General features: G+C 35.3%; 1 protein-coding gene across 2 annotated transcripts in view; it reads right to left on the bottom strand.

Moving 5' to 3' along the window:
* SPRED1 (sprouty related EVH1 domain containing 1) overlaps positions 1-27677 on the bottom strand; it is a 122726-nt gene that overhangs the window by 27550 nt on the left and 67499 nt on the right. For both annotated transcript variants that reach the window (XM_055537323.1, XM_055537324.1), the window contains exons 3-4: positions 6341-6509; positions 4129-4178 (exon numbers count right to left, since the gene is read on the bottom strand). In XM_055537323.1, the coding sequence (XP_055393298.1) occupies positions 4129-4178; positions 6341-6509 (219 nt within the window). The remainder of the gene's footprint in view (positions 1-4128; positions 4179-6340; positions 6510-27677) is intronic.

Raw genomic sequence — 27677 nt, 5'->3', positions numbered from 1 at the left:
CACAGTAAATAAAAACCAAGAATTAAAATTTGACATAAAAATTGCTCTTTGTAAAATTACATTTAAGTGGAAGCCTATTTTAGAGTCTCTAGTGACAATGCACATTTTCTACTTTATTATGAAAATAAAAACCAAGCAAGTGCTTAAGTGTCTAATGAAGATAAAATATAAATAACTGTTTCAGGGGTGCTTGTGTAACCTGCTGGACTGGGGGTAATAGAGAGACTCTACTATGAAGCACAGATTCCAAGAAGCCAGCAACAGAATAACTACTCTTCTAGCTTTGGTTATACAGTAATTCTCTTCACTGGGCTCCTCCTTTCTATTTCTGGGCTTCTCTGGTGGCTCAGAGGGTAAAGTGTCTGCCTACAAATGTGGGAGACCTGGGTTGGAGACCTGGGTTCGATCCCTGGGTCAGGAAGATCCCCTGGATCCCTTTCTATTTCTAAATTTTTACTTTTTTTTTTTTGCCTCTTGTGATAAATTTATTATTCCTCATTCATATCTTGCCCATTTTACTACTCCATACCAAAGACTTGACATATATGGCACTAGAAGGAAATAAGATTATGAAAAGAAGACAATGGTTTTTACAAAACCCTTGACTGTGGTATGTACAAAGTTTGCAAACAAATCCTGCAGAAGTTATTCCTCTATACAATGTTATATGTAGAAATGAAGCAAAACCAAAGCAGAATGTAAAAAAACTCTTTTAATAGATGAATTTTAAAGAAATTCACTCTCTTCATAGGGAACAATTCCGAAAACGCTTTTCCATTTCCAGCCCCGTATTTTCTTTGATTGCTGTGGTTGTTGTTCAGTTGCTAAGTTGTGTCCGACTCTTTGTGACCTCATGAACTGCAGCACACCAGGCTTCTCTAACCATCACTGTCTCCAAGTCTGCGTAAACTCATGTCCATTGAGTCAGTGATGCCATCCAACCATATCATCCTCTGTCATCCCCTTCTCCCCTTGTCCTCAATTTTTCCCAGCATCAGGGTCTTCTCCAATGAGTCAGTTCTTTGCATCAGGTGGCCAAAGTATTGGAGCTTCAGTTTCAGTCTTTCCAATGAATATTCAGACTGATTTCCTTTAGGATTGACTGATTTGATCTGTTCCGTCCAAGGGACTCTCAAGAATCTTCTCTAGCACCACAATTCCAAAGCACCAATTTTTCAGCACTCACCCTTCTTTATGTTTCAACTCTAACGTCCATACATGACTACTGGAAAAACCACAGCTTTGACTATACAGACCTTTGTCAGCAAACTGATGTCTCTGCTTTTTAATATGCTAAGTTGGTCATAGCTTTTCTTCCAAGGAGCAACTATCTTTTAATTTCATGGCTGCAGTCACTGTTCACATTGATTTTGGATTGTAAGAAAAAGAAATCTGACTCTGTTTTTCACGTTTTTCCCCATCTATTTGCCATGAAGTGATAGGACTGGATGTCATGATCTTACTTTTTTGAATGCTGAGTTTTAAGCCAGCTTTTTCATTCTCCTCTTTCACCTCCATCAAGAGGCTCTTTAGTTCCTCTTCACTTTCTGCCATTAATTGGTATCATCTGCACATCTGAGGTTGCAGATATTTCTACTGGCAATCTAGATTCCAGCTTGTGATTCATCCAGCCTGGCATTTGGAATGATGTACTCCTTTCCCCATTTTGAACCAGTCTGTTGTTTCATGTCTGGATCTAACTTGTCCTACATACAGGTTGTGATTCATCCAGTCCAGCATTATTTTCGTTGATACCAGAACAAAATAGAACTTTGGAAAACAATTAACTAAAAAAATATTTATTTTGTATTTTATTACTTACACCTAATTAACTGAAATTCACTATAAAATAATAACTAGCAGTCAATAAAATAAATAGATTCATATATTAAAACACAAATAAGAACTCTTAAATGCATAATAAATATGTTAGGATACATCCACTGAAAGCAAATTACAGACACAAAAAGATTGAAAATCGTAAACTTGAAACACTAAGGGCACATAAAAATATTCTCTATTTAAGTGAAGTTTCGGAAAAAATCTATAGTACAATGATATGGTAACACATGCGTACCCATTGACTTGTACAGAAAAACACTCAAAGGCTACGTTTAAAAATATGTATGATGGTTATCATGGAAGACAGCATATTTATGTTTTATTTTTTGAACTCTGCTATACTTCTCACATTTTCAAAATGAAAACCATTTTTATTTTCTGATTGTAAATGTACATAAAACAGTCTGCCACATCTTTAGGTGATTTCTATTTTTATAATAATATGAAAAATTATTTATATAAGGTATACATATAAATTTGTTTTTTTTCTCTATTATTCTAAAAGTACTAGTACTTTAGGATATTAAAAGTACTAAAAAGAAAACCATACAGCTCAGAATCCCACAATCCAAAAGCAACCAACAAAATTATCATTTTAGTTGAGTAATGATGGATCATAACACCACATAATTATGTTTTTTACTATGCAATATATTGCAAGTAAATTACAAATAATAAATTTTTTTACAGGTTTTATGACAAAGATACCTTAATTAATTCAACCATTTCCATTCTATTTAGATAATTTTTTATTATCAATATTTCACACGCTCAAAAATCTGTTTATAAAATTTTTGTGTGTATCTCTATCCTTTCAAATTCATTCACTTGATCAACAGGCATGAATGTTTCTATTTTTATGGCTTTTAAATATGTATTACCAAACTGCTTTCTAAAAACAAATCTACTAAGCTATATTTTCTCTAGCAGAGGGTCAATCTGTCAACCTCATGGAAAGATCCAGTGAGGGGTAAAATTAACTTTTAAAATCTTTGACAATTTGGTAACTAAAGAATGTTAATTTGTACTACTTCCTGAGATTAAGGGTGTTCAAGCTTATCAACATTTTGCACTTATTTTTCTATGAATTTTTAATACAAGTACCTTATGTATGGAATGGGATATCTGTGATGGTTAGTTTTATTTGTAAACTTGCCTAAGCCATGGTGTCAAGTGGTTTGGGCAAACATCAGTCTAAATATTGTGAAGGTAATTTTCATATGTGATGAACATCTAAATCTAGTAGACTCAGTAAAGGAGATAATCCTCCATAAAGTGGGAGGGACCCATTATGAAAAGACTTATAGACTGAGGTCCCACAAAGAGGAAGGAAGTCTGCCTTGAGACTGCCTTCAGACTCAAGACCAAAACATCAACTCTTGCCAGAATTTCCAAGATGCCTGCCTATCTGCTTGCCCTGTGGATTTTGGACTTGCCAGCTCCCACAGTCCGATGAGCCAATTCCTTATAAAACTGAACAAAATCACAGCAAAAGAGACACAGATGTAAAGAATAGACTTTTGGACTCTGTGGGAGAAGGTGAGGGTGGGATGATTTGAGAGAATAGCATTGAAACATGTATATTACCATATGTGAAACAGATTGCCAGTCCAGGTTTGATGCAAGGCAACTGATGAGACAGGGCACTTTTCCAGTGCATTGGGACAACCCTGAGTGATGGGATGAAGAGGGAGGTGGGAGGGGGGTTCAGGATGGGGGACACATGTACACCCATGGCTGATTCATGTGAATGTATGGCAAAAACCACTACAATACTGTCAGGTAATTGGCCTCCAATTAAAATAAATTAATTAATTTACAAAAAAAAAAATTTAGAATCATATCATAAATTTCTATACAAAAACATTTGTGATTTTGAATGGGTTTGCATACAAATCAATTTTGGGGGAAATTGCAATTTAAACAATATTGAATCTTCTAATTATGAAAAATTCAGTCTTTATAATTAGGCTTTTCTAACAAGTTTTTTTCTTTCACGTTTTTTATTAGACTTATTCCTAGGAACTTTATACTTTTTGATGCTATTATAAATAAAATCTTTCAAGTTTTTTTCATAAAAAAAAAAACTGAACAAAATCAACCTCTCTCTAAATATAAAATGTATATATGTATACATATACACACACATACATACACACAAATTTCCTGACAAATATGGCATCTAAAAATTTCTTAAGAATTTATATGAATTGTTTATTTATTAAGGCTAGTGATTTCCACCACATCCTTCAGGTTTTGAAATTCCTTTGAAGTCAAACTACTTACTTGTAAATTGTCTTCTGTTCCTTCAGCTTCATTTTTAAATGATGGGCATCCTAAGAAAACAAGTAAAAGTTGATTAAGCATAGAATTTTTGTCCTAGATTTTAGAGTTGCTGACTAATTGATAGTATCACTAAGATACTATAGAAGATTGATCAGAGATCATTCTGGACTGCCGGCAACTAGTCAGATGTTAGCCACTCATACTTGCCCCTTTGTTAAGAAAAACAGAGAATAAAGTGATTGTTTTCGTCTTCTACAGGTAAATTTCCAGTTACTTATTAAAGAGATGTATTCTGTAAAAGTGCACTATCTCTACTAAGTCCTCCCCTTGATTTCTCTGAAATACTCAAACTGCTAAGAAGAGTATATGCATTATGTTCTCTGTTCTTCAGGAGATACCCACATGATTTATTCAATTTTTCTAAACACTCTGACCTAAGAAACAGTATTCAGTACCTCAGCTAGGATTTTAGTCACTTTAGTAATAAAGAAAACAAATGAGCTTGAATCCACTATTGACAATCAATAGTCATTTGTTGTTATTGACTTTTGAGCACCAATGATTCTACAGAACTTTTCATCGCATTCAAGAGTGCCTTTAGTTTCAACAAATTAATAAGAAGAATTTATTTGAGCAAAGTATCCTGAGTTTATTTGCTACCCTTGAAGAGAAAGTTGACCTATGGAAAGGGCTGCATAGTTTATTCTTACTATCATAGAAGGCTAAGTAAGAAATATTTAGTGTGATTTTTAAAATCTGTAATAGTGGCTGGTAATAATGCTACCAAGTATATTTTTTTTCAAAGTTCAAAAACAATGAGACAGGCTGAGTATTGTCGTCTACTCTATTTGGCGAGGTGTTTATGAGCTTCTCCTTATTAATTACTTTTTAAAAAAGATAAACCATTCTATCTGATCCTAGGGACAGAAGTATGCTCTTAATGGGGGTATGAGTGTGGACATAAAATTAATTCAAAACACAAAATTCCAGCAGCCAGGGATAACAATTTTCTTTTTAAAGTACTGCTTCTTCCACACTAGCTAAATATCAGAATTAACTGGGAAACTTAAAAAAAAAAATACTGATGCCAGAGTACTATCTCAAACCAGTAATGTCAGAATTTCTGCTGGATGAGGCATTTGGCATCATATATTTTTTTATTTTTAAGTTTCTTGCAATAGTTTAAGAACCATAAGCACTACAGGATAATCTAAAGATTCATATTCACCTCCCCCACCTCCTGCCTAAATTCATGATATATGTTGATAATTTCTCATCACATTTGAAATGCACAGAAACGTTAAAGAAAAAAGGAATGCCTCAGCTCTATTCCCCAAGTAGTTTGATTCAAGTGGTCTGGAGTGAGGACCAGTTATTCTATTTTTCAAAAGCCTCCCAGGTTGATTCACATGTTCAGCCAACAATAAGAACACTGATATAGGGAGAATTTATGGTTTCTTGTACTAAGAATAAAATGACTGCCATCGTTTCATGGAATTTTTTTCTGAATAAAAAATCAAAAATTGTTTACCAAATTCTAGTCTTCTAAAGTAGCTAAAACATTATTTAACTACAGCTTCACTCACTAACAATACATATTTGTGCTAAGTTTTTTGATGTTCTTGCTTCTGGCTTGTCTCATAATTAGTTCACGTTTTCTAATTTTTTTTTACTAAAGTCCCATCTTCAAAATGTACAAGTCACATGCTGTCAACACGTTTTCATTCAGTTGCTTTGTATAAGAAGGTTATTTCTACTAACAGAGATATTTTCTTTCTTAATTAAAAAAACAAATTAAATCTTAGTTATGACTTCTTTAGGGGAAAGAAATGACTTTTGAAGTGATTTCCTTTTGTTTAATTAAGCAAAACCCAGTCTTACATGTAAATATTCTTCCTCCCTTTTAAACTTGCAAGCTTTAGAGTTTATGATCTAACAGACTGGTAAGATACACAAAGGGATAGGTTGCTGTCTCTGCCAGTACTTATTAATGAAATCAGGCAAAGACTTAAGAAAGGTTTTATCATAGAATAACTAGAGTCAACATATATTTAATTATTATACATTTTCTGCTTATAATTACCAAAACAAGGATATGAGTAACACACACGCAGGATTTTGAAAGTTCTGACTGCTCCTCTCTTTTTGAGCCCTTGAAGTCACTTCTACTATATGTAACTAATAAATTAAGGAAACAGTCAAAACAACCTACCTTGAGAAATATCCTCTATGGCTCTCCGAATGCCTCTATCAAAAGCCCTAGCATCAGCAGGACTTTGAAAGGTAAGGCCAAATTTCTTGTCATCAATCTTCCAGTGGTGAAATGTTGGAGTGACCTTATTGTAAATAAGGTCTTTTTTAAGCATACATTCCAAAACCACCTGCCAAAAGTTAAATGCCAAAAATTACTATACATGTATCAAATGAATTTAACATAACTCTTAAATACAAAGTTGAGAAAAGGGCTGTTATATTTTAATAAAAGCATCCCTCCATTAATGTGAGGTCTTGTTACTTAATCTACTCACAAAGTCACTTGATTCAGAAATCAATATGGGATTAAAGAAGATTCTGGAAAGATGGCAGAGTTCTTAAGAAGCCCCAGGTATCTGTCTCCCTACCTAGACAAAACTGGCTGGCAATATCTATCGGATGTAACTATGTTGGAACTTGGAGTCTGCTGAAAGCTTGTAATTTTCAGGAAAAGACATGGACAGTAAACTGCAGTTAATTTTGGTCAATTTCAGCTATTAGTTTAGTAGCAACACCAACCCTCATACCCACTTCCAGCCATAGGGCAGACAGCTGTGCACATGTTCCCGGCACAGCCTGCATACAAATTACAAAAGCCAAGGTGAGTAGAAAGGACCTTATCCTTCAAGAAATAGAGAATTTAACACAGTAATCAACTAGACCAAACAGACATACGAAACACTCTATTCAGTAACAGAACACATGTTTTTCTGAAATGCACAAGGGACATTTTTCAGGATACACCATATGTTAGGCCACAAATTAATCTCACTATATTAAAGAATATGGATATCATACAAAGCATTTCTGACCAAATTAAGATAAAGTTAAAAATCAATAACAAAAGTAAAATTGGAAAATTCAAAATATTCTGGGAATTAAACAACCAACTTATCAAAGAAGAAACCATAAGGGAAGTTATAAGACACTTAAAGAGGATGAAAACAATGATACAACATACCAAAACTTATAGGAAACAAAGAAAGCAGTACTAAGGGAAAAATGTATAAGTATAAACACTTGCATTAAAAAAAAAAGAAAAATCTTAAATCAACAATATAACTTTAAAATTTAAGGAACAAACTAAACCCAAACCTAGCAAAAAGAATAAAGGCAATAATGAAGATCAGAGGACAAAGTAGAGACCAGAAAAATAATAGAGAAAAATCAATGAAACCAAAAGTTGGTTTTGGTTTCTATCAAAAGACTAGAGTAAAATCTTCCTAATTCATTCTATGAGGACAGCATTATCCTGATAACAAAGACACTACAAGACAACTAACTATGTAACAACATCCTTTATGAATATGAAGGATGCAAAAATCCTCAACATTTGCAAACCAAACTCAGCAGTACATTAGAGGGACGATACATACTATGACCAAACTGGATTTATTCTCGAAATGCAAGGACAGTGATAAACACATAAAAACTGATCAAAGTAATATCCTACATGAACAGAATGCAAGGAAAAAATCCACATGATCTCAACTGAAAAAGCAGAAATAGCACTTAACAAAATTTAGGAGAGCAAACTGCCAATATCCATTGAGTCATAGAAAAAGCAAGAGAATTCAGAAAAATATCTACATCTGCTTTATTGATTACGCCAAAGCCTCTGACTGTGTAGATCACAACAAACTATGGAAAATTTTTCAAGAGATAGGAATACCAGACCACCTTACCTGCCCTCCTGAGAAATGTGTAGGCAGATCAAGAAGCAACAAGTTAGAAATGGATATGGAACAACAGACTGGCTCCAAATTGGGAAAGGAGTACGCCAAGGCTGTATATAGTCACCCTGCTTATTTAACTTATATGCCAAGTACATAATGTGAAACGCTGGGCTGGATGAAGCACAAGCTGGAATCAAGAGTTCTGGGAGAAATATCAATAACCTCAGATACACAGATGACAGCACCCTTATGGCAGAAAGTGAAGATGAAAGTGAATGAGGAGAGTGAAAACTTGGCTAAAAACTCAACATTCAAAAAACTAAGATCGTGGCATCCAGTCCCATCACTTCATGGCAAATAGATGGGGAAACAACAGAAACAGTGACAGACTTTATTTTGGGGGGTTCCAAAATCACTGCAGATGGTGACTGCAGCCATGAAATTAAAAGACACCTGCTCCTTGGAAGAAAAGCTATGACCAACCTATACAGCATATTAAAAACCAGAGACATTACTTTGCTGACAAAGGTCCATGCAGTCAAAGCTATGGTTTTTCCCAGTAGTCATGTATGGATGTGAGAGTCTGACTATAAAGAAAGCTGAGCACCGAAGAACTGATGCTTTTGAACTGTGGTGTCGGAGAAGACTCTTGAGAGTCCCTTGGACTGCAAGGAGATTAAACTAGTTAATCCTAAAGGCAGTCCTGAATGTTCAATGAGAGGACTGATGCTGAAGCTGATGTTCCAATACTTTGGCCACCTGATGTGAAGAACTGACTCATTGGGAAAGACCTTGATGCTGGGAAATACCGAAGGCAGGAAGAGAAGGAGACGACAGAAGATGAGATGGTTGGATGGCATCACCGACTTGATGGACCTGAGTTTAAGCAAGCTCTGGCAGTTGGTGATAGACAGGGAGGCCTGGAGTGCTGCAGTTCATGGGTCACAAAGAGCTGGACACAACTGAGTGACTGAACTGAACTGAACACCTTTTCAAGACAAAAATAACCAACAAAAAGGAAACTACATCAAAATATCTGACAACAATGACGAGACTGTTCAATGGAAGAAAGTAAAAGTCTTTTCAACAAATGGTCCTTGGAAACTGGATATCCACATGCAGAAGAATGAAGTTTCATCCTTATCTAACACCACATGTAAAAATTAACTCATAATGGATCAAGGACCTAAAGAAGACCTAAAACAACAGAACTCTTAGAAGAAAACATAGGACAAAAACTCCATGACATTGGATTTGGCAACATTTTCTTGGATATGACACCAAGAACACAGGGTAATAAAAGAAAAAATACTGGTATACTACTTACTAATCACTTCTTCCCAACTCCATATGCAGTGATGTGATGTTATATTGATTCTATTATATCTCATATTGATGTTAAGCTATAAACTGCCTCTCTCTACCAACTCCCCCACCAAAAGCTTATTGTTAAACTTTTACCAGCATATCACTGAAAAAATCATATCTGATAGTCAGTTTTGTTAATTCTGCAATAAATGACAAATAAAACAAAATAATGTCCTGCTTGCTTACAGGCAAAGTGTGTTAGCACTTGTATTTTACAAACTGTCACAAAAACCATTTTTCAATAATAATAATAATAAAATTCATAATTAAGTTCTGGAATTCAAGAAGTTAAAACTGGTATTATGGATTACTGCAACATATTTACTTAATTTATTACTTCATAAGTTAATTTATATTAATTCATAAAATAACACATTAATTCATAAACAGTGGAAAAGACATATATATTTTGGAAAACTGCTCAATTGCAATTGTCAAAAAAGGGAAGGACATAAAAACCTGAGTGTGGTGCTATAGTCTTATTACACGAAAACTGTCACTAAATTAATTTTTAATAGATGAAAATGCTGTTAACTCTTTTTCAAAACTTCCCTAAGTTCTTTTCCAACTACTATCTGCTAGAAAAATTTCAACATGATCTATACTCATCTATACCACTTGTTTACAAACAGCATCTATTTTTTACAGGGTCCCAAAACACACAGAAAAAGAAGTTTTTAAAATGAGCTTTTAAATACACTGAGGAAACAGTAAGGATAATGAACTAGCTCTTTGACTCATACAAGTACTTATGCAAAAATGTGTTCCACCTGAAAGTTATATAAATATTGAGGTTACACACCATACCAACTTGGTACAAAAACAAAACGCCAACTAATTCTGAAGTAGATGTCAATTTATGTCATTAATTTTTACCTACAAAGTAACATTAGGATATAAAATAAATCATACTGTGCATAGTATATATTTAGCATACCACAAAAATAACTATTATTTAGGACAAGCAAACTCTGGGAGATAGTGAAGGACAGAGAAGCTTGGTGTGCTGCAGCCCATGGGGTGGCAGAGCTGGACAGGATTCAGCAAATGAAAAACAGGGAAAGGCTACTAGAGTGTAGCTATTCTGAATTTAGGAATAGGTGTCAGGAAAGAAAAATGCAGGTAATCTATTGACACAACAAATGACTCATGATTTTTGGAAGTAATTTAAAAAATACGCTTCCTAGAACATTCTGCATCACTCAGCATTTACATAATTATCAAAGCCTCCATATCTGAAGTCTAAAAATTTCTTGTCATGCAAGATATTAAAAAACTGTTTTGCTTCTGACTTTAAGTAGCATTTAAAAAATAAATGCACTCATAACATTAAGGACAATATAAATAAAAGTTTTATTAAATAATAGGGATAAAACCCATCTATCTCAAATTTTTAAAAAAGATCAATGAGTTTAAAAAGGTATAAAAGAGAAAGTAGTTAAAAGAATGTCTCAAAAGGCTATTGATGGTGGCTTTTACCCACCATCAATACTAAATCTCCATTCTTGAAAAATAAAAATAACTTTAAGGGCTGAAAGGATTCTTAAAAATTAGTGAATTCTTCCCATCTTCTACTTCCACCTGTCAACTACATCAGAACAATATGTTCTGACTTTAGTTCATTGCAGTTTTCACTATATTAATTCTGTATTGTAAGATCACCATAATATTATATTAACAGTAATAGGCATATAGGAAGCAGAGTTCAATGTTTACCACATTTGTGTTTGGAACTGTAGAAACTGTAGAAAATGGCAACTACATTTTTGCCAAGGGATGACAATCAACCAATCCAAAGGTGCCAGGTGAATTATTTATGCTTCAGGAAAAATAAGTTAACCAGATAAATTATTGGTCAATAGAGAGTTATATCTATTAATTGTTACTGTTGTTTAGTAGCTAAGTTGTGTCCAACTCTTCTACAACCCCATGGGCTGTAGCCCACCAGGCTCCTCTCTCCATGAGGTTTCCCAGGCAAGACTATGGGAGTGGGTTGTCATTTCCTTCTCCAAACGGTTCTTCCTGACCTAAGGACTGAATTTGTGTCTCCTGCATTGGCAGGAGGATTCTTTATTGCTGAGCCACCAGGGAAGTCCCATATCTATTAATTACTAATCCAGTAAAGTAACAGGTGTTCTACTGGACTGAAGTGGTTACAGCTCTCCCAGAATACATGACCTATACTTACTCTTAGAACTTTATTTTTTCCTACGTGAAGATTTAGCACAAAATGAATAATTTTAAGAAGAGTACCCTAAAAGCAACTACCAGAAGCCATTAAAAGTATAATCATAAATAAACAAGTTGTTAAAACTGTTAATACAGCTTTGCTACTTCTTAGTTGAATGTGCTTCTTTCTGGGGTTAAGGCGTTCTAGAAGTGTGAATTTCATCAGACCTCCACAGTAACCATGAAGGACATTTATAAATTCAGTCCAGTTCAATCACTCAGTCGTGTCCAACTCTTTACAACCCCATGGACTGCAGCGTGCCAGGCTTCCCTGTCCATCACCAACTCCCAGAGCTTGACTTATAAATGAGAATGTATTAATCAGATAAATCTGAAAGAAGATCATTGGCCCTGTCCTCATTTCTACGCTAAAGACAGATTATATATTAAATAATAAGCAGAAAAGATACTGAGCATAAATAACTGCAAAGTGAATATTAAGAGTGACTCAACAAGAGTAACTACAAAAGAATATATGCAAAGTAACTTGTTACCAATAACCCCTAATGGATCCACTAAGAATGTGGCTAGTTAACAAAGAAGAAATTAAAGAGTTTTAAAATCAACACTATAACTTTTGAACTCTTGACCATCTACAAATTTATTGGGATTTGGAAAAAATAATTATTTACTATAAACTATAAAAAAGCATAACAAAAAAAACTTAACTAGAAAAAGCAACAAATTCAAAAGCACTTAAATATTTTTATGCTGATCACCTCCAAAAAAAAAAAAAGAGAAGAGAGACAAAATTTCAGACTCTTACATATGAATAGACCTGATCAGGTTTGAGCAGAACTTAATCACTGCAAATAGACTGACTGGATCAGCTTTAGGAAAGGGACTTTAAGGAAGGAAGAAAAACAGGGTTATTTGGTATAACAGCTTTGCACTTTTAATATAGATCTGAATAGATCTAAGTTGGCTAAGATATACAAGTCTTTTCTAGCTAGATAAATATTTTTGGAACATGACTATTTTAATAAGATCTTAAGGTCTTTTGAGCTAGTGATAACAAAAAGAACAAATACTCTTTTTCTTCTAGAAAGGTTAAATAGGTATTATAAAAAAACAACAACCAGATGCATAGGTGAACTCTGAATTTAAGGAAAGCAAATCTACTGTAAGCATAAATATATCAAAATCTATTATAGATGAAGGCAGAGAAGGAAGAGAAGTGGTTTTCTTACAGAAGCAGGCTAAGAGCTAAAAGAGAAAGGAAAAGAAAGAAGAAAGATGGTTAATGAGAATGGATATTCTTCACATGAGCAAAATATTTCCAAAGTAAAATGATTAAAATATGAATTACAGAAGAAACAAAATGATCCACATATACTTCCCAAGAAGAAAAAAGGTATTAAAACATAAGAGGGATTTCCGTATATAAATTAATTTTAAGCTCACAGGCTCTAAAGCTTACAGTAACTGGGTCCCCTCCAGTGTTCACCATTCATTACCCATCTGACTTAAGAATTAAATGAGGTAATATACACAAAGTATTCAAATAGCATCTGACACACAGCAGATCTTCAATACATACAGCAAGGGTGATGTTAGTCACAAGGTGATGTAACCAGCCCATAATAGAAAAGTTGCTATAAAGGCTGAGAGGCCAGTATTTACTTTTTTGAGTACAGGATGGGGAGGAGTTTGAATGATAAATAAAGGTGCTCAGGACCTCAAAGAGCTTGTTAACAGACTGATTCTACAGAGAGTGAAAACATTACAATCTCCAACATTCTTCCTTCCTCTGAAAGAAATTCTAGGATGTATTATAAAGAAAAAAAAGGAGAGGGGTGGGTTTGAGAGTCACTAAATTAAAACTTCTGAAGATATATTTCAAGTTATTTGGGGAAATATAGAGCAAATTACTGGACTATTTGTCAGAAGCATTTAAAATAGACCAAGCCAAAAATGGATATAAGTACATTTCTGTCTCACTAATAACAAGTAATAATTTGGGAAAGCAGAGTAAAAATAAACATGTACTTTCAAACTACTATGTAACTTTATTACATATGCTACCTTACAAGTAGATAACAACATGTTTACAGAAAGCATTATCTAAGATGTAGTATAGTTGGTAACTAGACAAAGAAATTATTTTGGTAACTTTAAGAAATATCTTTGAATGAGAAAAAACATTTCATTTTAAAAATAAAAACTGCATTTTAAAGTTAAATCACTTGATAAAATCAATACCTGGTAACTCAAATAGCTGCCTCCTAGTTTTCTGGATGATATAAAAAACTTTGTATCTGGATGATATAAAACCCTTTATAAAGGACATCAAGGCATTCTATAAAATATGAAACTATATTGTTATCAAATAACACATTTGTACTAATTATCTACTAAAAGAAATTTGTGTTTAAAGTTGGGTTCTGAGATAAATGGGACTTTAGAAAAAAATCTAAAAAGTAACAGAAGGCAAAATGGTAGTGTTTCTTCCCAAATAATAACAGTTCAGCTACCACAAAAACAAGGGCAGGAGCCAGTATTTTAAAATATGTCAGTTTCATGAAACTCTGTTAGCCTTTGCCCTACTTCATTTTGTATTCCAAGGCTAAATTTGCCTGTTACTCCAGGTATCTCTTGACTTTCTACTTTTGCATTCTAGTCCCATATGATGAAAAGGACATCTTTTTTGAGTGTTAGTTCCAAAAGGTCTTGTAGGTCTTCATAGAATCATTCAACTTCAGCTTCTTCAGCATAATTGGCTGGGGCAGAAATTTGGATTAATGTGATACTGAATGGTTTGCCTTGGAAACAAACAGATCATTCTGTCATTTTTGAGATTATACCCAAGTACATCCTGAAATGCAAAGTCCAGCGGGCCTTAGGAAGCATCACTACGAAGAAAGCTAGTGGAGGTGATGGAATTCCAGGTGAGCCGTTTCAAATCCTAAAAGATGATGCTGTGAAAGTGCTGCACTCAATATGCCAGCAAGTTTAGAAAACACAGCAGTGGCCACAGGAGTGGAAAAGATAAGCTTTCATTTCAATTCCAAAGAAAGGGAATGCCAAAGAATGTTGAAACAACCACACAATTGCACTCATCTTACACAATAGCAAAGTCATGCTCAAAATTCTACAAGCAAGGCCTCAACAGTATGTGAACCATGAACTTCCAGCTGTTCAAACTGGATTTAGAAAAGGCAGAGGAATCAGAGATCAAATAGCCAACATCCGTTGGATCATCAAAAATCAAGAGAGTTCCAGAAAAACATCACAGAGTTCTGCTTTATTGACTACGCCAAAGCCTTTGATTGTGTGGATCACAACAACCCGTGGAAAAATTCTTAAAGAGATGGAAATACCAGACCACCTTACTTGCCTCCTGAGAAATCTGTATGCAGATCAAGAAGCAACAGTTAGAACTGGACATGGAACAATGGACTGGTCCCAAATTGGGAAAGGAGTATATCAAGGCAGTATATTGTCACCCTGCTTATTCAACTTACATGCAGAGTACATCATGTGAAATGTCTGGCTGGATGAAGCACAAGCTGGAATCCAGACTGCTGGAAGAAATATCAATAACCTCAGATACTCAGATGACACCACTCTTATGGCAGAAAGTGAAGAGGAACTAAAGAGCCTCTTGAGGAAAGTGAAAGGGGAAAGTGAAAGAGCTGGCTTAAAACTCAACATTCAAAAAACTAAGATCATAGCATTCAGTCCTATAACTTTCATGGCAAATAGATGGGGAAACAATGGAAGCAGTGACAGATTTTATTTTGCTGCTGCTGCTAAGTCACTTCAGTCGTGTCCAACTCTGTGTGACCCCACAGACGGCAGCCCACCAAGCTCCCCCGTCCCTGGGATTCTCCAGGCAAGAACACTGGAGTGGGTTGCTATTTCCTTCTGCAATGCATGAAAGTGAAAAGTGAAAGGGAAGTCGCTCAGTCGTGTCCAACTATTCGCGACCCCATGGACTGCAGCCTACCAGGCTCCTCCATCCATGGGATTTTCCAGGCAAGAGTACTGGAGTGGAGTGCCATTGCCTTCTCCGGACTTTATTTTGGGGGGCTTCCAAACTTTATTTTGGGGGGCTTCAAAATCATCCCGGATGGTGCCCGCAGCCATGAAATTAAAAGACACTTGCTCCTTGGAAGAAAAGTTATGACCAACCTAGACAGCATATTAAAAAGCAGAGACATTACCCTGCCAACAAAGGTCCATCTAGTCAAAGCTATAGTTTTTCTAGTAGTCATGTATAGATGTAAGAGTCTGATTCTAAAGAAAGCTGAGTGCTGAAGAATTGATGCTTTTGAACTGTGGTGGTGGAGAAGACTCAAGAGTCCCTTGGACTGCAAGGAGATCCAACCAGTCCATCCTAAAGGAGATCAGTCGGGAATATTCATTGGAAGGACTGAGGCTGAAGTTGAAACTCCAATACTTTGGTCACCTGAGGTGAAAAACTGAGTCACTGGAAAAGAGCCTGATGCTGGGAAAGATTGAAAGCAGGAGAAGGGGAAGACAGAGGATGAGATGGTTGGATGGCATCACTGACTCGGCCATGAGTTTGAACAATCTCCGGGAGTCGGTAATGGGACAGGGAACCCCGGCGTGCTGCAGTCCACGGGGTTGCGAAGAGTTGGACACGACTAAGTGACTGAACTGAAATAGTGTCATGAAAAAAACCTGAAGAACTGCTCCAGATTGAAGGAGAATAAAGACACATGACAGCTAAATGCTACTTGTACTGAGAGAACAAAAAATGTTTTAAGAACATTATCAGAAGAGTTGGCAAAACTGAAATATGGACTGTAGATTAAAGACCTATATTTATGTTAAATTTCCTAAATATGATAATTACACTGTGACTATGTAATTAAAATGGAAGGCAGAGCAAAGATTTAGAAAGTAATATCAGTGTAAGGTTTTAAGATCTCAAATTTGAAAACCTAAGTGAAACAGCAATTTCCAAGAAAAATTATAACTTATCAAAGCTGAATGAAAAAAAAAAGAAAACCATTAGAAACCTGTAACTATTAAGGAAACTGGAGTCGTAGAAAATATAACTGAAATGGGGTGTTATGAGGGAAGAGGAGATGAAATACAAAACAGAGAAGTGAACTGTCACAATTAGGTTACTACTCTGACTCCTAGTGGCAAATTCTTGGGCACAGTCAGTGTGACCCAGCTTCTTTACTTGACTCTTTCCCAAGTCCCCACAGGATGTCAGAACTCTGAATTGAAAGAATAAAACTAAATAAGCTTAAACAATTCTCTTCACCCTCCACTGGGTCTGCATAATTTGGAGAGAGGTCCATACAATTCTGATGAAATCAATCTTGGTGACTTAAGACTTTAACAGCCATGAACCTTTGTTAACTGACTTACACAGCAATATGTACGTAACACAAAAACCATTTCAAAACACAAGAATATCCAAATACATAATGACAGCTGTGGATTTTTAACCTTTAAGTTGAAACAAACACACACACACAAAGGATATATAAGATTTGATTAATTTAATAAGTGAGATTAAAATTTATAAAGTCAAACTTTTATATTAAAAAAAATTGAAGTCTTTCAAAAAGCTATGGATATTGGAAAGAGGAAAGGTATCAAATCAATAACTGAAGTTTCTACCTCAAGAAACTCGAAAAAGAAGAGCAAAATAAATCCAAAGCAAACTGAAGGAAGAAAATACCAAAGGAAAGAAATCAACAGAAATAGAAACTGAAAATAGATGGGGAGAAAAAAAAAAAAAAAACAGCTGATCTAAAAAAAAAAAAAAAGAAAAGAAAAAGCAAAACTAATCTCTAGTAAGATTGACAAGTTAAAAATAAAGATATAAATCACCAATTTTAGGAATGAAACATGAGTTGCTGCTAAGATCCTGTAGCCTTTCAAAGAGTACTTGAGAAGATGGTTATTTGAGACATTAGTCTGCCATCTTCTCCGTCAGCTAGCTTTCCGACTTAGTTGTATTCCTTGCCCCAAAAAAGAAAAAAAAAAGAGTACTTGCGATACTAAAAACACCTTTACACTGAAATTAGACAGCTTGGAAGTGGACCAATTCTTTGAAAATCACATTATTATCAAAACTCAACCAAGATAAAACAGATGAACCTAAATAGTCCTATAAGCCTTGAAGAAACTGAATTTGTAATTTAAAAGCTTGCAAAGAGACTTTTCTTGGGAATTCCCTGGCCACCCAATTATTAGGATTTCAAACATTCACTGCCAAGGGCCTAGGTTCAATTCCTGGTTGGGGAACTAAGATCCTAAAAGTTGCAGAGAGTGGCCAAAAGAGAGAGAGAGAGAGAGATCTCTATACACTGAGACAGTTTTAGTGGAGAATTCTACCAAATATTTTCAGAGAAACTAACATCAATTTTACACAAACTCTTTCAGAAAACAGAAGCGGAAGGAATACTACACAATTCATTTTATGAGGCCACCAGTATGCTGATACCAACACCACACAAAGATAGTAATACCAAAAGAAAGAATATTATAGACCAGTACCTCTCAATAACTTAAATACAAAACTCCTCCAAAAAATAGCAGCAAATCAAACCCAGTAACATATAAAAAGATTATACACCATGATCTAGTGGGATTTATTCCAGAAATACAAGGCTGAGTCAACACTGGGGAAAAAAAAAAAAGTGTAATCTATGGTATCAACAAGCTGAAGATGTGAACATAATCAACTGACACAGAAAACTCACCTGACTAATTCCAAAATCCATCCATGATAAAAATTATCAGCAACTCAATAAAAATCATCTGTAACAAACTCTGCAACTAATATCATACTCAAGAGTGAAAGAGTGAATTGTTTCTGCTAAGATCTAAAAAAGGCAAGGATGTCCACTATGACCATTCTTATTCAACACAAAATTTAAAGTTCTAGCCACTGTAATAAGGAAAGAAAAAGAAATAAAAGGCATACAGATGGAAAAGGAAGAAATAAAGCTGCTCATACTTACAGATGACAACAATGGCCTATATTAGAAAACCCCAAGGAATCTACCAGAACACCTCATAGTTCAGCAAGACTGATGAAGTGAATTTCTGTTCACACAAACAGCATGCACTAACCAAAACTACAAACACAACAGTGTATAAAACTGCTCCATGGAAAATCAAACACTTAGATATACACTTAATAAAATGTATCTTTAGGATCTATACATTGAAAATTACAAAATGCTAATGAAATTGAAAGACCTAAACTGGAGACAAATCACACTCATAGATTGGAATTTTCAACACAATAAGGATGTCAGTTCTCCCAAAACTGACCAACCAATTCTGTAGACAATGACAATTTCATTCTAAAATTTTTATGGAAAGGCACAGATACCAGGACAGTTAAAATAATATTGAAAAATAAAATGGGAGAGATCACTTTGCCCACTATTAGGGCTTACAATACAGCTACAGTGAAATAGTGTGTGATTCCTATGGAGGGACAGAGCAATGGAAGAAAATGGAGAACCTACAAAAAAACTCTCAGCTAATTTTTAATAAGAGCTGTTGTTCAGTTGCTTATTCATGTCTGACTCTCTGTGACCTCAAGGACTGCAGCATGCCAGGCTTCCCTGTCCTTCACCATCTCCCACCGTTTACTCAAACTCATGTTCATTGAGTAGGTGATGCCATCCAATCATCTCATCCTCTGTCATCCCCTTCCCCTCCTGCCTTCAATCTTTCCCAGCATCAGGGTCTTTTCTAATGAGTCAATTTTTTGCATCAGGTGGCCAAAGTATTGGAACTTCAGCTTTAGCATCAGTCCTTCCTATGAATGTTCAGGGTCAATTTCTATTAGGATTGACTGGTTTGATGTCCTTGCAGTCCAAGGGACTCTCAAGAGTCTGCTCCAACACCACAGTTCAAAAGCATCAATTCTTCAGTGCTCAGCTTTCTTTATAGTCCGACTCTCACATCCATACATGACTACTGGAAAAACCATAGCTTTTACTGGATCAATCTTTGTTTGCCAAATAATGTCACTGCTTTTTAATATGCTGTCTAGATTGGTCATAACTTTTCTTCCAAGGAGCAACCATCTTTTAATTTCATGGCTGCAGTCATCATCTGCAGTGATTTTGGAGCCCCCAAAAATAAAGTCTCTCACTGTTTCCCCATCTGTTCGCCATGAAGTAATGGGGCCAGATGCCATGATAATAATTTTTTTAGTCTGGAGTTTTAAGCCAGCTTTTTCACTCTCCTTTTTCACCTTCATCAAAAGGCTCGTTAGTTCCTCTTCACTTTCTGCCATAAGAGTGGCGTCATCTGCATATATGAGGTTATTGATATTTCTCCCAGCAATCTAATTCCAGCTTGTGCTTCATCCAGCCCAGTGTTTCACATGATGTACTCTGCATACAAGGTAAAAAAAAATGGTGACAGTATACAGACTTGACGTACTCCTTTCCCAATTTGGAGCCAGTCTGTTGTTTCAAGTCCAGTTCTAACTGTTTCTTCTTGAACTGCATACAGATATCTCAGGAGGCAAGTAAGGTGATCTGCTATTTCCATCTCTTTAAGAATTTTTTATAGTCTGTTGTGATCCACAGAGTCAAAGGCTTTAGTGTAGTCAATGAAACAGAAGTAGATGTTTTTCTGGAATTTTCTCTTGCTTTTGCGATGATCCGATGGATGTTGGCTATTTGATCTCTGGTTCCTCTGCCTTTGCTAAATTCAGAACATCTGGAAGTTCATGGTTCACATACTGTTGAAGCCTCGCTTTGAGAATTTTGAGCATTATTTTGCTAGCACATGAGATGAGTGCAGTTGTGCGATAGTTTGAACATTCTTTGGCATTGCCTTTCTTTGAGACTGGAATTAAAACTGACCTTTTCCAGTCCTGTGGCCACTGCTGAATATTCCAAATCTGCTGGCATATTCACTGCAGCACCTCCACAGTATCATCTTTTAGGATTTGAAATAGCTCACCTGGAATTTCATCACCTCCACTAGCTTTGTACTTAGTGATGCTTCCTAAGACCCACTTGACTTCACAATCCAGGATATCTGGTTCTAGGTGAGTGATCACACCATCATGGTTATCTGGGTCATGAAGATCTTTTTTGTATACTTCTGTGTATTCTTGCCATCTCTTCTTAATATCTTCTGCTTCTGTTAGGTTCATACCATTTCTATCCTTTATTGTTCCCACTCTGCATGAAATGTTCCCTTGGTATCTCTAATTCTCTTGAAGAGATCTCTAGTCTTTCCCATCGTATTATTTCCTTCTTTCTTCACAATGATCACTTAGGAAGGCTTTCTCATCTCTCCTTGCTGCTATTCTTTGGAACTCTGCATTCAGACGGATGTATCTTTCCTTTTCTCCTTTGCCTTTCACTTCTCTTCTTTTCATAGCTATTTGTAAAGCCTCCTCAGACAACCATTTTGCCATGATGCATTTCTTTTTCTTGGGTATGGTTTTGATCACCGCCTCCTGTACAGTGTTACGAACCTCTGTCCATAGTTCTTCAGAACTCTGTCTATCAGATCTAAGGCTTTGAATCTATTTGTCACTTTCACTGTATAATCATAAAGGATTTGACTTAGGTCATATCTGAATGATCTAGCGGTTTTCCCTACTTTCTTCAATTTAAGCCTGAATTTTGCAATAAGGAATTCATGATCTGAACCACAGTCAACTCCCAGTCTTGCTTTTGCTGACTGTATAGAGCTTCTCCATCTACAGCTGCAAAGAATATAATCAATCTGATTTTGGTATTGACCATCTGGTGATGTCCATGTGTAGAGTCTTCTCTTGTGTTGTTGGAAAAGGGTGTTTGCTTTAACTAGTGCAGTCTCTCGGCAAAACTCTGTAAGCCTTTGCCCTGCTCCATTTTGTACTCCAAGGACAAACTTGATGGTTATTCCAGATACCTCTTGAGTTCCTAATTTTGCATTCCAGTCCCCAATGATAGAAAGGACATCTCTTTTTTTTTTTTGGTGTTAGCTCTAGAAGGTCTTGTAGTTCTTCATAGTGAAAGAGCGCAAAAGTAATTTAATAGATGAACAAGCAGTGGTCCTAGAAAACAGTTGGGCATTCATAGGCAAAAGAAATGAAAACTGACTTAACCATCATATATAAATAAATTACTTAAAATGGATGACAGCCTTAAATATGAAATGTAAAATTTTAAAACTCAAAATAGTATAAATCTTCAGGGACCCAGGGTAAGGAAATGCATTCTCTAATATGATTCCAAAATCACAATCCATGACAGGAAAAACAGATAGACTGAACTTCATCAATTTAAACTTCGCTCTATAAAATATTCCATGAAGGTTAAAAAGACAATCTATAGAGTGGGAGAAAATATTTGCAATCATATATCCTGATAAAGGACTAGTATCTGGAAAATAAAAAGAAAAACTTTTGAAACACAGCAGCAAAAAAAACAAATAATCCAATGAGAAAACAGGAAAAGAACACAAAGAGATATTTCACCAAAGAAGATACAAATAAGTAAACAGAAAGATATTCAACCCTAACCATTATGGAAATGCAAATTAAAACTACAATGAGCTACCACTATGCACCTATTAACACAACTGAAAAACACTGACTACACAAAATGATTGTCGGACACGACTGAGTGCACATTCATATATACACGTTAGCCATTATAATAGCTTAATGGCAATGAGAATGTAATGGAAAGAATGTGAAATATATTACAATCAGGTATAAAAGGAAAAGATGAAGCCAAGATAATCATGAACCTCACTGACTAAATCAACCAATATAAATCAATAACTAAAGAGTGAAATGATGTTAATTCAAAACAAGTAATACAGGAAGTAAATGAAAAAAAAATGGCGTCACTGATTCAACTGATTTGAATTTGAGCAAACTCCAGAAGACAATGAAGGACAGGGATGCCTGGTGTGCTGCAGTCCATGGGACTGCAAAGAATCAAACATGACTGAACGACTGAACAACAACAATATGCAGGTTATTTTCAAATACCTTTTAATACTGATTTCTAACAATTGCACAGTGATAAGAGAATAGACTCTGTATGATCTCTTGACCATGAAATTTTTTAAACCTTATTTTACATCCCTGGATATGTTCCAATGTCTTCTGCTTTATAGTCTATGGGAACTTGAATAGAATTTGCATCCTATTAAATGAATATTTTATAAATCTTAATTATGTTGCATTGGTTCATAGTGTTTTTTAGGTCTACTATATCCTTCTACTTTTCTATTCACTCTACTAACTTTTGAGAGTTTGATATCAAAACTTCAACTGATATCAAAAATCTTATTTTATCTACTTAAAAAAAGAATTGTAGTATATAGTAGAATTGTATGCATTAATAACTCTGTTCTGTATTTTCCAAGTTTCTGTTAAATGCGTTATCATACTTTCATAATTTAAAAAATAAAATATGAAAAAAATTGAAAAAAATTAAGAGGAAGTATAGTGTCATCTGTAAAGAGAGTGCTGAAGTGCTAAGCTGATGTTTTCTAAAAAGAGGAAATAACAGCAACCAGGAAGATAATATGAGAATATTCTAAAACTAAAATTTTCAGGAAACCATACAGAGTGTGTACTAATTTTTTGCTCCCGAAGAAAGAGAACAGAAATACAGCAGTCATATTTCTTCCTCTTCAAAGAATATCAATAATACTCAAGAATGAACTATTATCAAACTGCTGTGAGGTCACAAAATTCATCATTGTACAAAAAATTAGCCATACAATTTATTATCTTTTCCAAAGGACTGACCCTAAAATGAACAGGTTATTCTACGGGGAGGGAGGTGGGAGGAGGGTACAGGATGGGGAACACGTGTACACCCATGGCGTATTCATGTTGATGTATGGCAAAACCAATACAATATTATCAAGTAATTAGCCTCCAATTAAAATAAATAAATTTAAATTAAAAAAATTAAAAAAATAAACTAAATGAATGTCATCATTAGCATTTCTTTCTATCACAACCCTTCACAGCAAAACTGGTCTGCCCAAGGAGCTTCCTCCAACTTAAATTTCCTATTTGTCTGTCTGTGATTACCTGTGACAATAAAACAGAAATTGTTCCTGACATTATTATTTCCTCAAGACTAGCAAGATGGAGGGAGAAGGAAATGGCAACCCACTCCAGTATTCTTGCCTAGAGAATCCTGTGGACAGAGGAGCCTGGTGGGCTGCTATTCATAGGGTCACACAGAGTCGGACATGACTGAAGCGACTTAGCGTGGATGCATGCACTGGAGAAGGAAATGGCAACCTACTCCAGTGTTCTTGCCTGGAGAATCCCAGGGACAGAGGAGCCTGGTGGGCTGCCGTCTATCGGGTCACACAGAGTCGGACACGACTGAGGCGACTTAGCAGCAGCAAGATGGATGTCCATGTTCTCCATTCCAGATAAAACCTGCAATATGCTATCTTTCATAGTTATTTAGTTAATGGAAAACAGAGGATAACATTTTCCCCAAGTTCAATGTATGCTTTTAGTGAACTATGAGTAATTCAGTAAGGCAATATCACAGAAATGTTGCCTTTGGGAAACAAGCAGATAGATTCAAAGAAGTAAGGGTCAGATTATACAAGTTTATTGTGGTGAAATTAAGGAGATGAAATTGTCTCTAGGAAACTGAGGGGAACTACTAAAGGAATTATCAGACAAAAGCTTTAGAAAGTTCAGTATTGTAAGCAATATAAAAGTTAGAAAGAGGTAAAACTGTGCTTTGAAAAAATATTAGAAGCCTTTTCTGAACTGAGGTTTCTGTCTTCATTCATTTACATATCCCCAGTGCCTAGAACAGTGATATCTAGCAAATAGATGCTCAATAAATAGTTATTACATGAAAGACTCATCTTTAAATACTGAACTTTCCCTTTTAGTAACGTGGATTCAGTGAAATTCCTTTAGTGTAAGCTAAGATTAAAACTCAGCAACATATTGTCCACTGAAATATGTATAAATGGGTGGTTTAAATGATTTACAAGGAAAATTCAGATTGGATTAAAAAAGAAATAAAAGATACTAAAGTCAGAAGAAATCTAGTGAAATGGGACACACGGATAATACAGTAAGCATGAAACTGTACAGAAAGGGGTGGGAAATAAAACAGAAATGACATGAAACCACAAAATTCTGGTAACAAGCAGATCCAGAAGAGTAACCTGATAAAATGAAGACCAGAAGAAAAGCCAAGTAGCCAAGAAATGATGTTGAGGGTCCAATGTGGAAAAGCTGGCATTGAGAGGGAATTTCTAAGATCAGTAGATGAAAATAAAAGCTAAAGGATGGTGTTCTGAATGGTACAGAGAGTATCAATAAAAATTTTAAGTGCGTGGGTTATATAGAACTTTCTGTGAGAATAAGGAACAAAATGCTGACACTACCTCTACGCCCAGCCCACTCATTTCCCTAACTCTCTAGTATTATGGTGAATAGGAGAACCAGTCTCTTTTGAGAGAGAGCTGCTAAGTCCTAAGGGGAGAGCTAATTAATGGAATTGGTTTTTAGAGGGAGAAGAGTACTGTGAAGGACTGAAGTTTCACAATGGAAAAATTCACAGTTGGCACAGTGGAAAAAGCTAAGTAGTAAACTGTTATTCTGTACTTTTATAAAGTTCAATCCAAGGTACAAAGATGTTTCCCTGTTCTTTTGGGGCTTTCCATGGTGGTAAGGAGAATGAGTCTCATTTTTAATAAAGCTACTGCTATGTTATAATCACTTTACTCTTTTTCTAAAAAACAAATACTCTAATTTTGCTTTAGGCTCTAATAACTGTTAAGAAACTCCGTTTTTAAAAAGTTCAAAAGTTTTGGACTTCCCTGGTAGTCCAGTGGTTAAGAATCTGCCTGCCAATGCAGGGGATATTGGTTTGACCCCTGGTTGAGAAAGATTCCATATGATGCGCGGCAACTAAGCCCATGCACCACAACTACTGAGCCTGAGTTCTACAGCCTGTGAGCCGCAAACCCTTGAGCCCACACTCTGCAACCAGAGGCCATCGCAATGATAAGCCTGCATATGATAATTAAAGAGCAGCCCCTGCTCCTTGCAAATGGAGAAAGCCCATGCACAGCAACAAAGATCCAGTGCAACAAGAACAAAATATTTTTAAATGTACCATTTTAAACAATATAACTTATCTCACATGTGTGTGTTGTGTGTTAAATCACTTCAGTTGTATCCAACTCTTTGCGACCCTATGGACTGCAGTCTGCCCACGGGACTCCTCTGTCCATGGGATTCTCCAGTCAAGAATATTGGAGTGAGTTGCCATTCCCTTCACCAGGGGATCTTCCCGACCCTGGCGTCTCTTACATCTCCTGCATTAGCAGGCAGGTTCTTTCCCACTAGTGCCACATTTCATAGGCCTTTTAATTTTTATAAACCACTTTTTATCCACAACCTAATTATTAATCAAAAAAATTACTTAATCTCCTTGGCAACTTTCTAAACTTGATGTTTCCTATTTTTTCTTTCTTCAAGAAAGAAAAATTTCTTATAAATTCTAAGTTTATAATGATAGCTATCTTCTAATTTACTTTAACATTGCACCGTGAATTCTTCCATTTTCCACAGAACATCTTAAGTAACCCAGGGGTTGTAGAGTCTGATTGTATCTTTCTACATAGCCTACTTCACTTTTGTCATCTCTTGGCACAGTATGCTTTAAAAAGCACAATAACAGTAATTAGTGAATTTATAGTATTTTACTGTCCTACTACAAAAGCTTAAGAATGGCTAATTTAGATCCCCAAAGTTATTTAAAACTTTGTTTAGAAGGCAATATTTTAGCAAAATTTTGATATTACTGAAAGTTTATTCAGGTACTTATAAGGACTTTAAAATGTGCTATAATTTAATGTTTTAGATTTTCTAGTCACATACAATTCAACTAAAAACAGCCAAATAATTTAACCTATATATATTGTAAGTTGATAAAATGTCAGTCTATAAAATAAAAATGTCACACTAATAGAGAAGAGCAACTATGTAAAAATGAATACAAAAGAGAGTTTCTATCATGGTGAATCTAAAGCTCTATAGTAAAGATTATCTATACAAATTAACAGTTAAGTTTTAGTTGGCATTTAAGGGAGAAATCAAAGCTATAAAGATTTAGAAGCAAACACAGGATACAACTCACACATATCAAGAAAAGGGTTCTGAGAATCTATGCTTGTCAGAGACCACTCTATATATCTATCTCCAAGTGTCTGGGAGAAAGATAGTACTTTCATTATCTTGGGCTACACCACCAAAGCCTAGTGTTTTTAAAATTTTCTCTGAATTATCAACAAAGTATGAAAGCCAATTACATAAAGCAGCGCTTTCCAACTTTTTCAACAGGCGTACTCAGAAAAACAACAATTATAAGGCAATCAGGAAAGAGGAGGAACCTCGTGGTTAAGAGGTAACCAGCCTGGGAAGCTCCTGCCACTTATATCTATTCATGGCATACAGCTTGGGAAGCTCTAATGTAGATCATCAAAAGGTCAACTTGGAAATAAATTCACAAAAACAAGCAAGTTATAGGCAAGCATCATAGGAAATAATTTCAGTTCACTCTGAATAAATGAATGAATGAGTACCAAGCCAATTATACAAAATGTCACCTTTCTGAAAAAATCCTCATCAGCTTTCTCTTGATTTGTGCTCCCTTTCTTATTAAAACAAAATAAACAAAAAAGAGTGAAATATAAACCTCTGGGAAGCGTAACAGGACATTTTTAAAACAAGTACTGTAAACCTAAGACTAGAAAAACTTTCTACCAAATACTTCTTTCACTCTTCAGAAAAGTTATCTTTCATCTTCACCACTGTTACCAGTATTTTGACTATTATAAGCCCTCTTTAAAATATCTAGTATTTATTAGCTATGCCAGTGGCTATAGGCACCTCATTACTAATTATCTATTCTTTCTTAAAGGGCATAAGTTTTTTCCTGAGGTATGAGGGGCAGGTATCTTACTTTATTTCTAGAATTCATCCAAGGTAGAAGATTCTACGATGTCACCAACAGACAAAATGAACAGAGAACAGAGTTTTTTTAG

Source organism: Bubalus kerabau, chromosome 10 (genome assembly GCF_029407905.1).
Source record: "Bubalus kerabau isolate K-KA32 ecotype Philippines breed swamp buffalo chromosome 10, PCC_UOA_SB_1v2, whole genome shotgun sequence".
In the NCBI taxonomy this organism is placed as follows: Eukaryota; Metazoa; Chordata; class Mammalia; order Artiodactyla; family Bovidae; genus Bubalus; species Bubalus kerabau.
The sequence above is the reverse complement of the archived record's forward strand: the minus strand, read 5'-3'. Positions and strand labels throughout refer to the sequence as shown.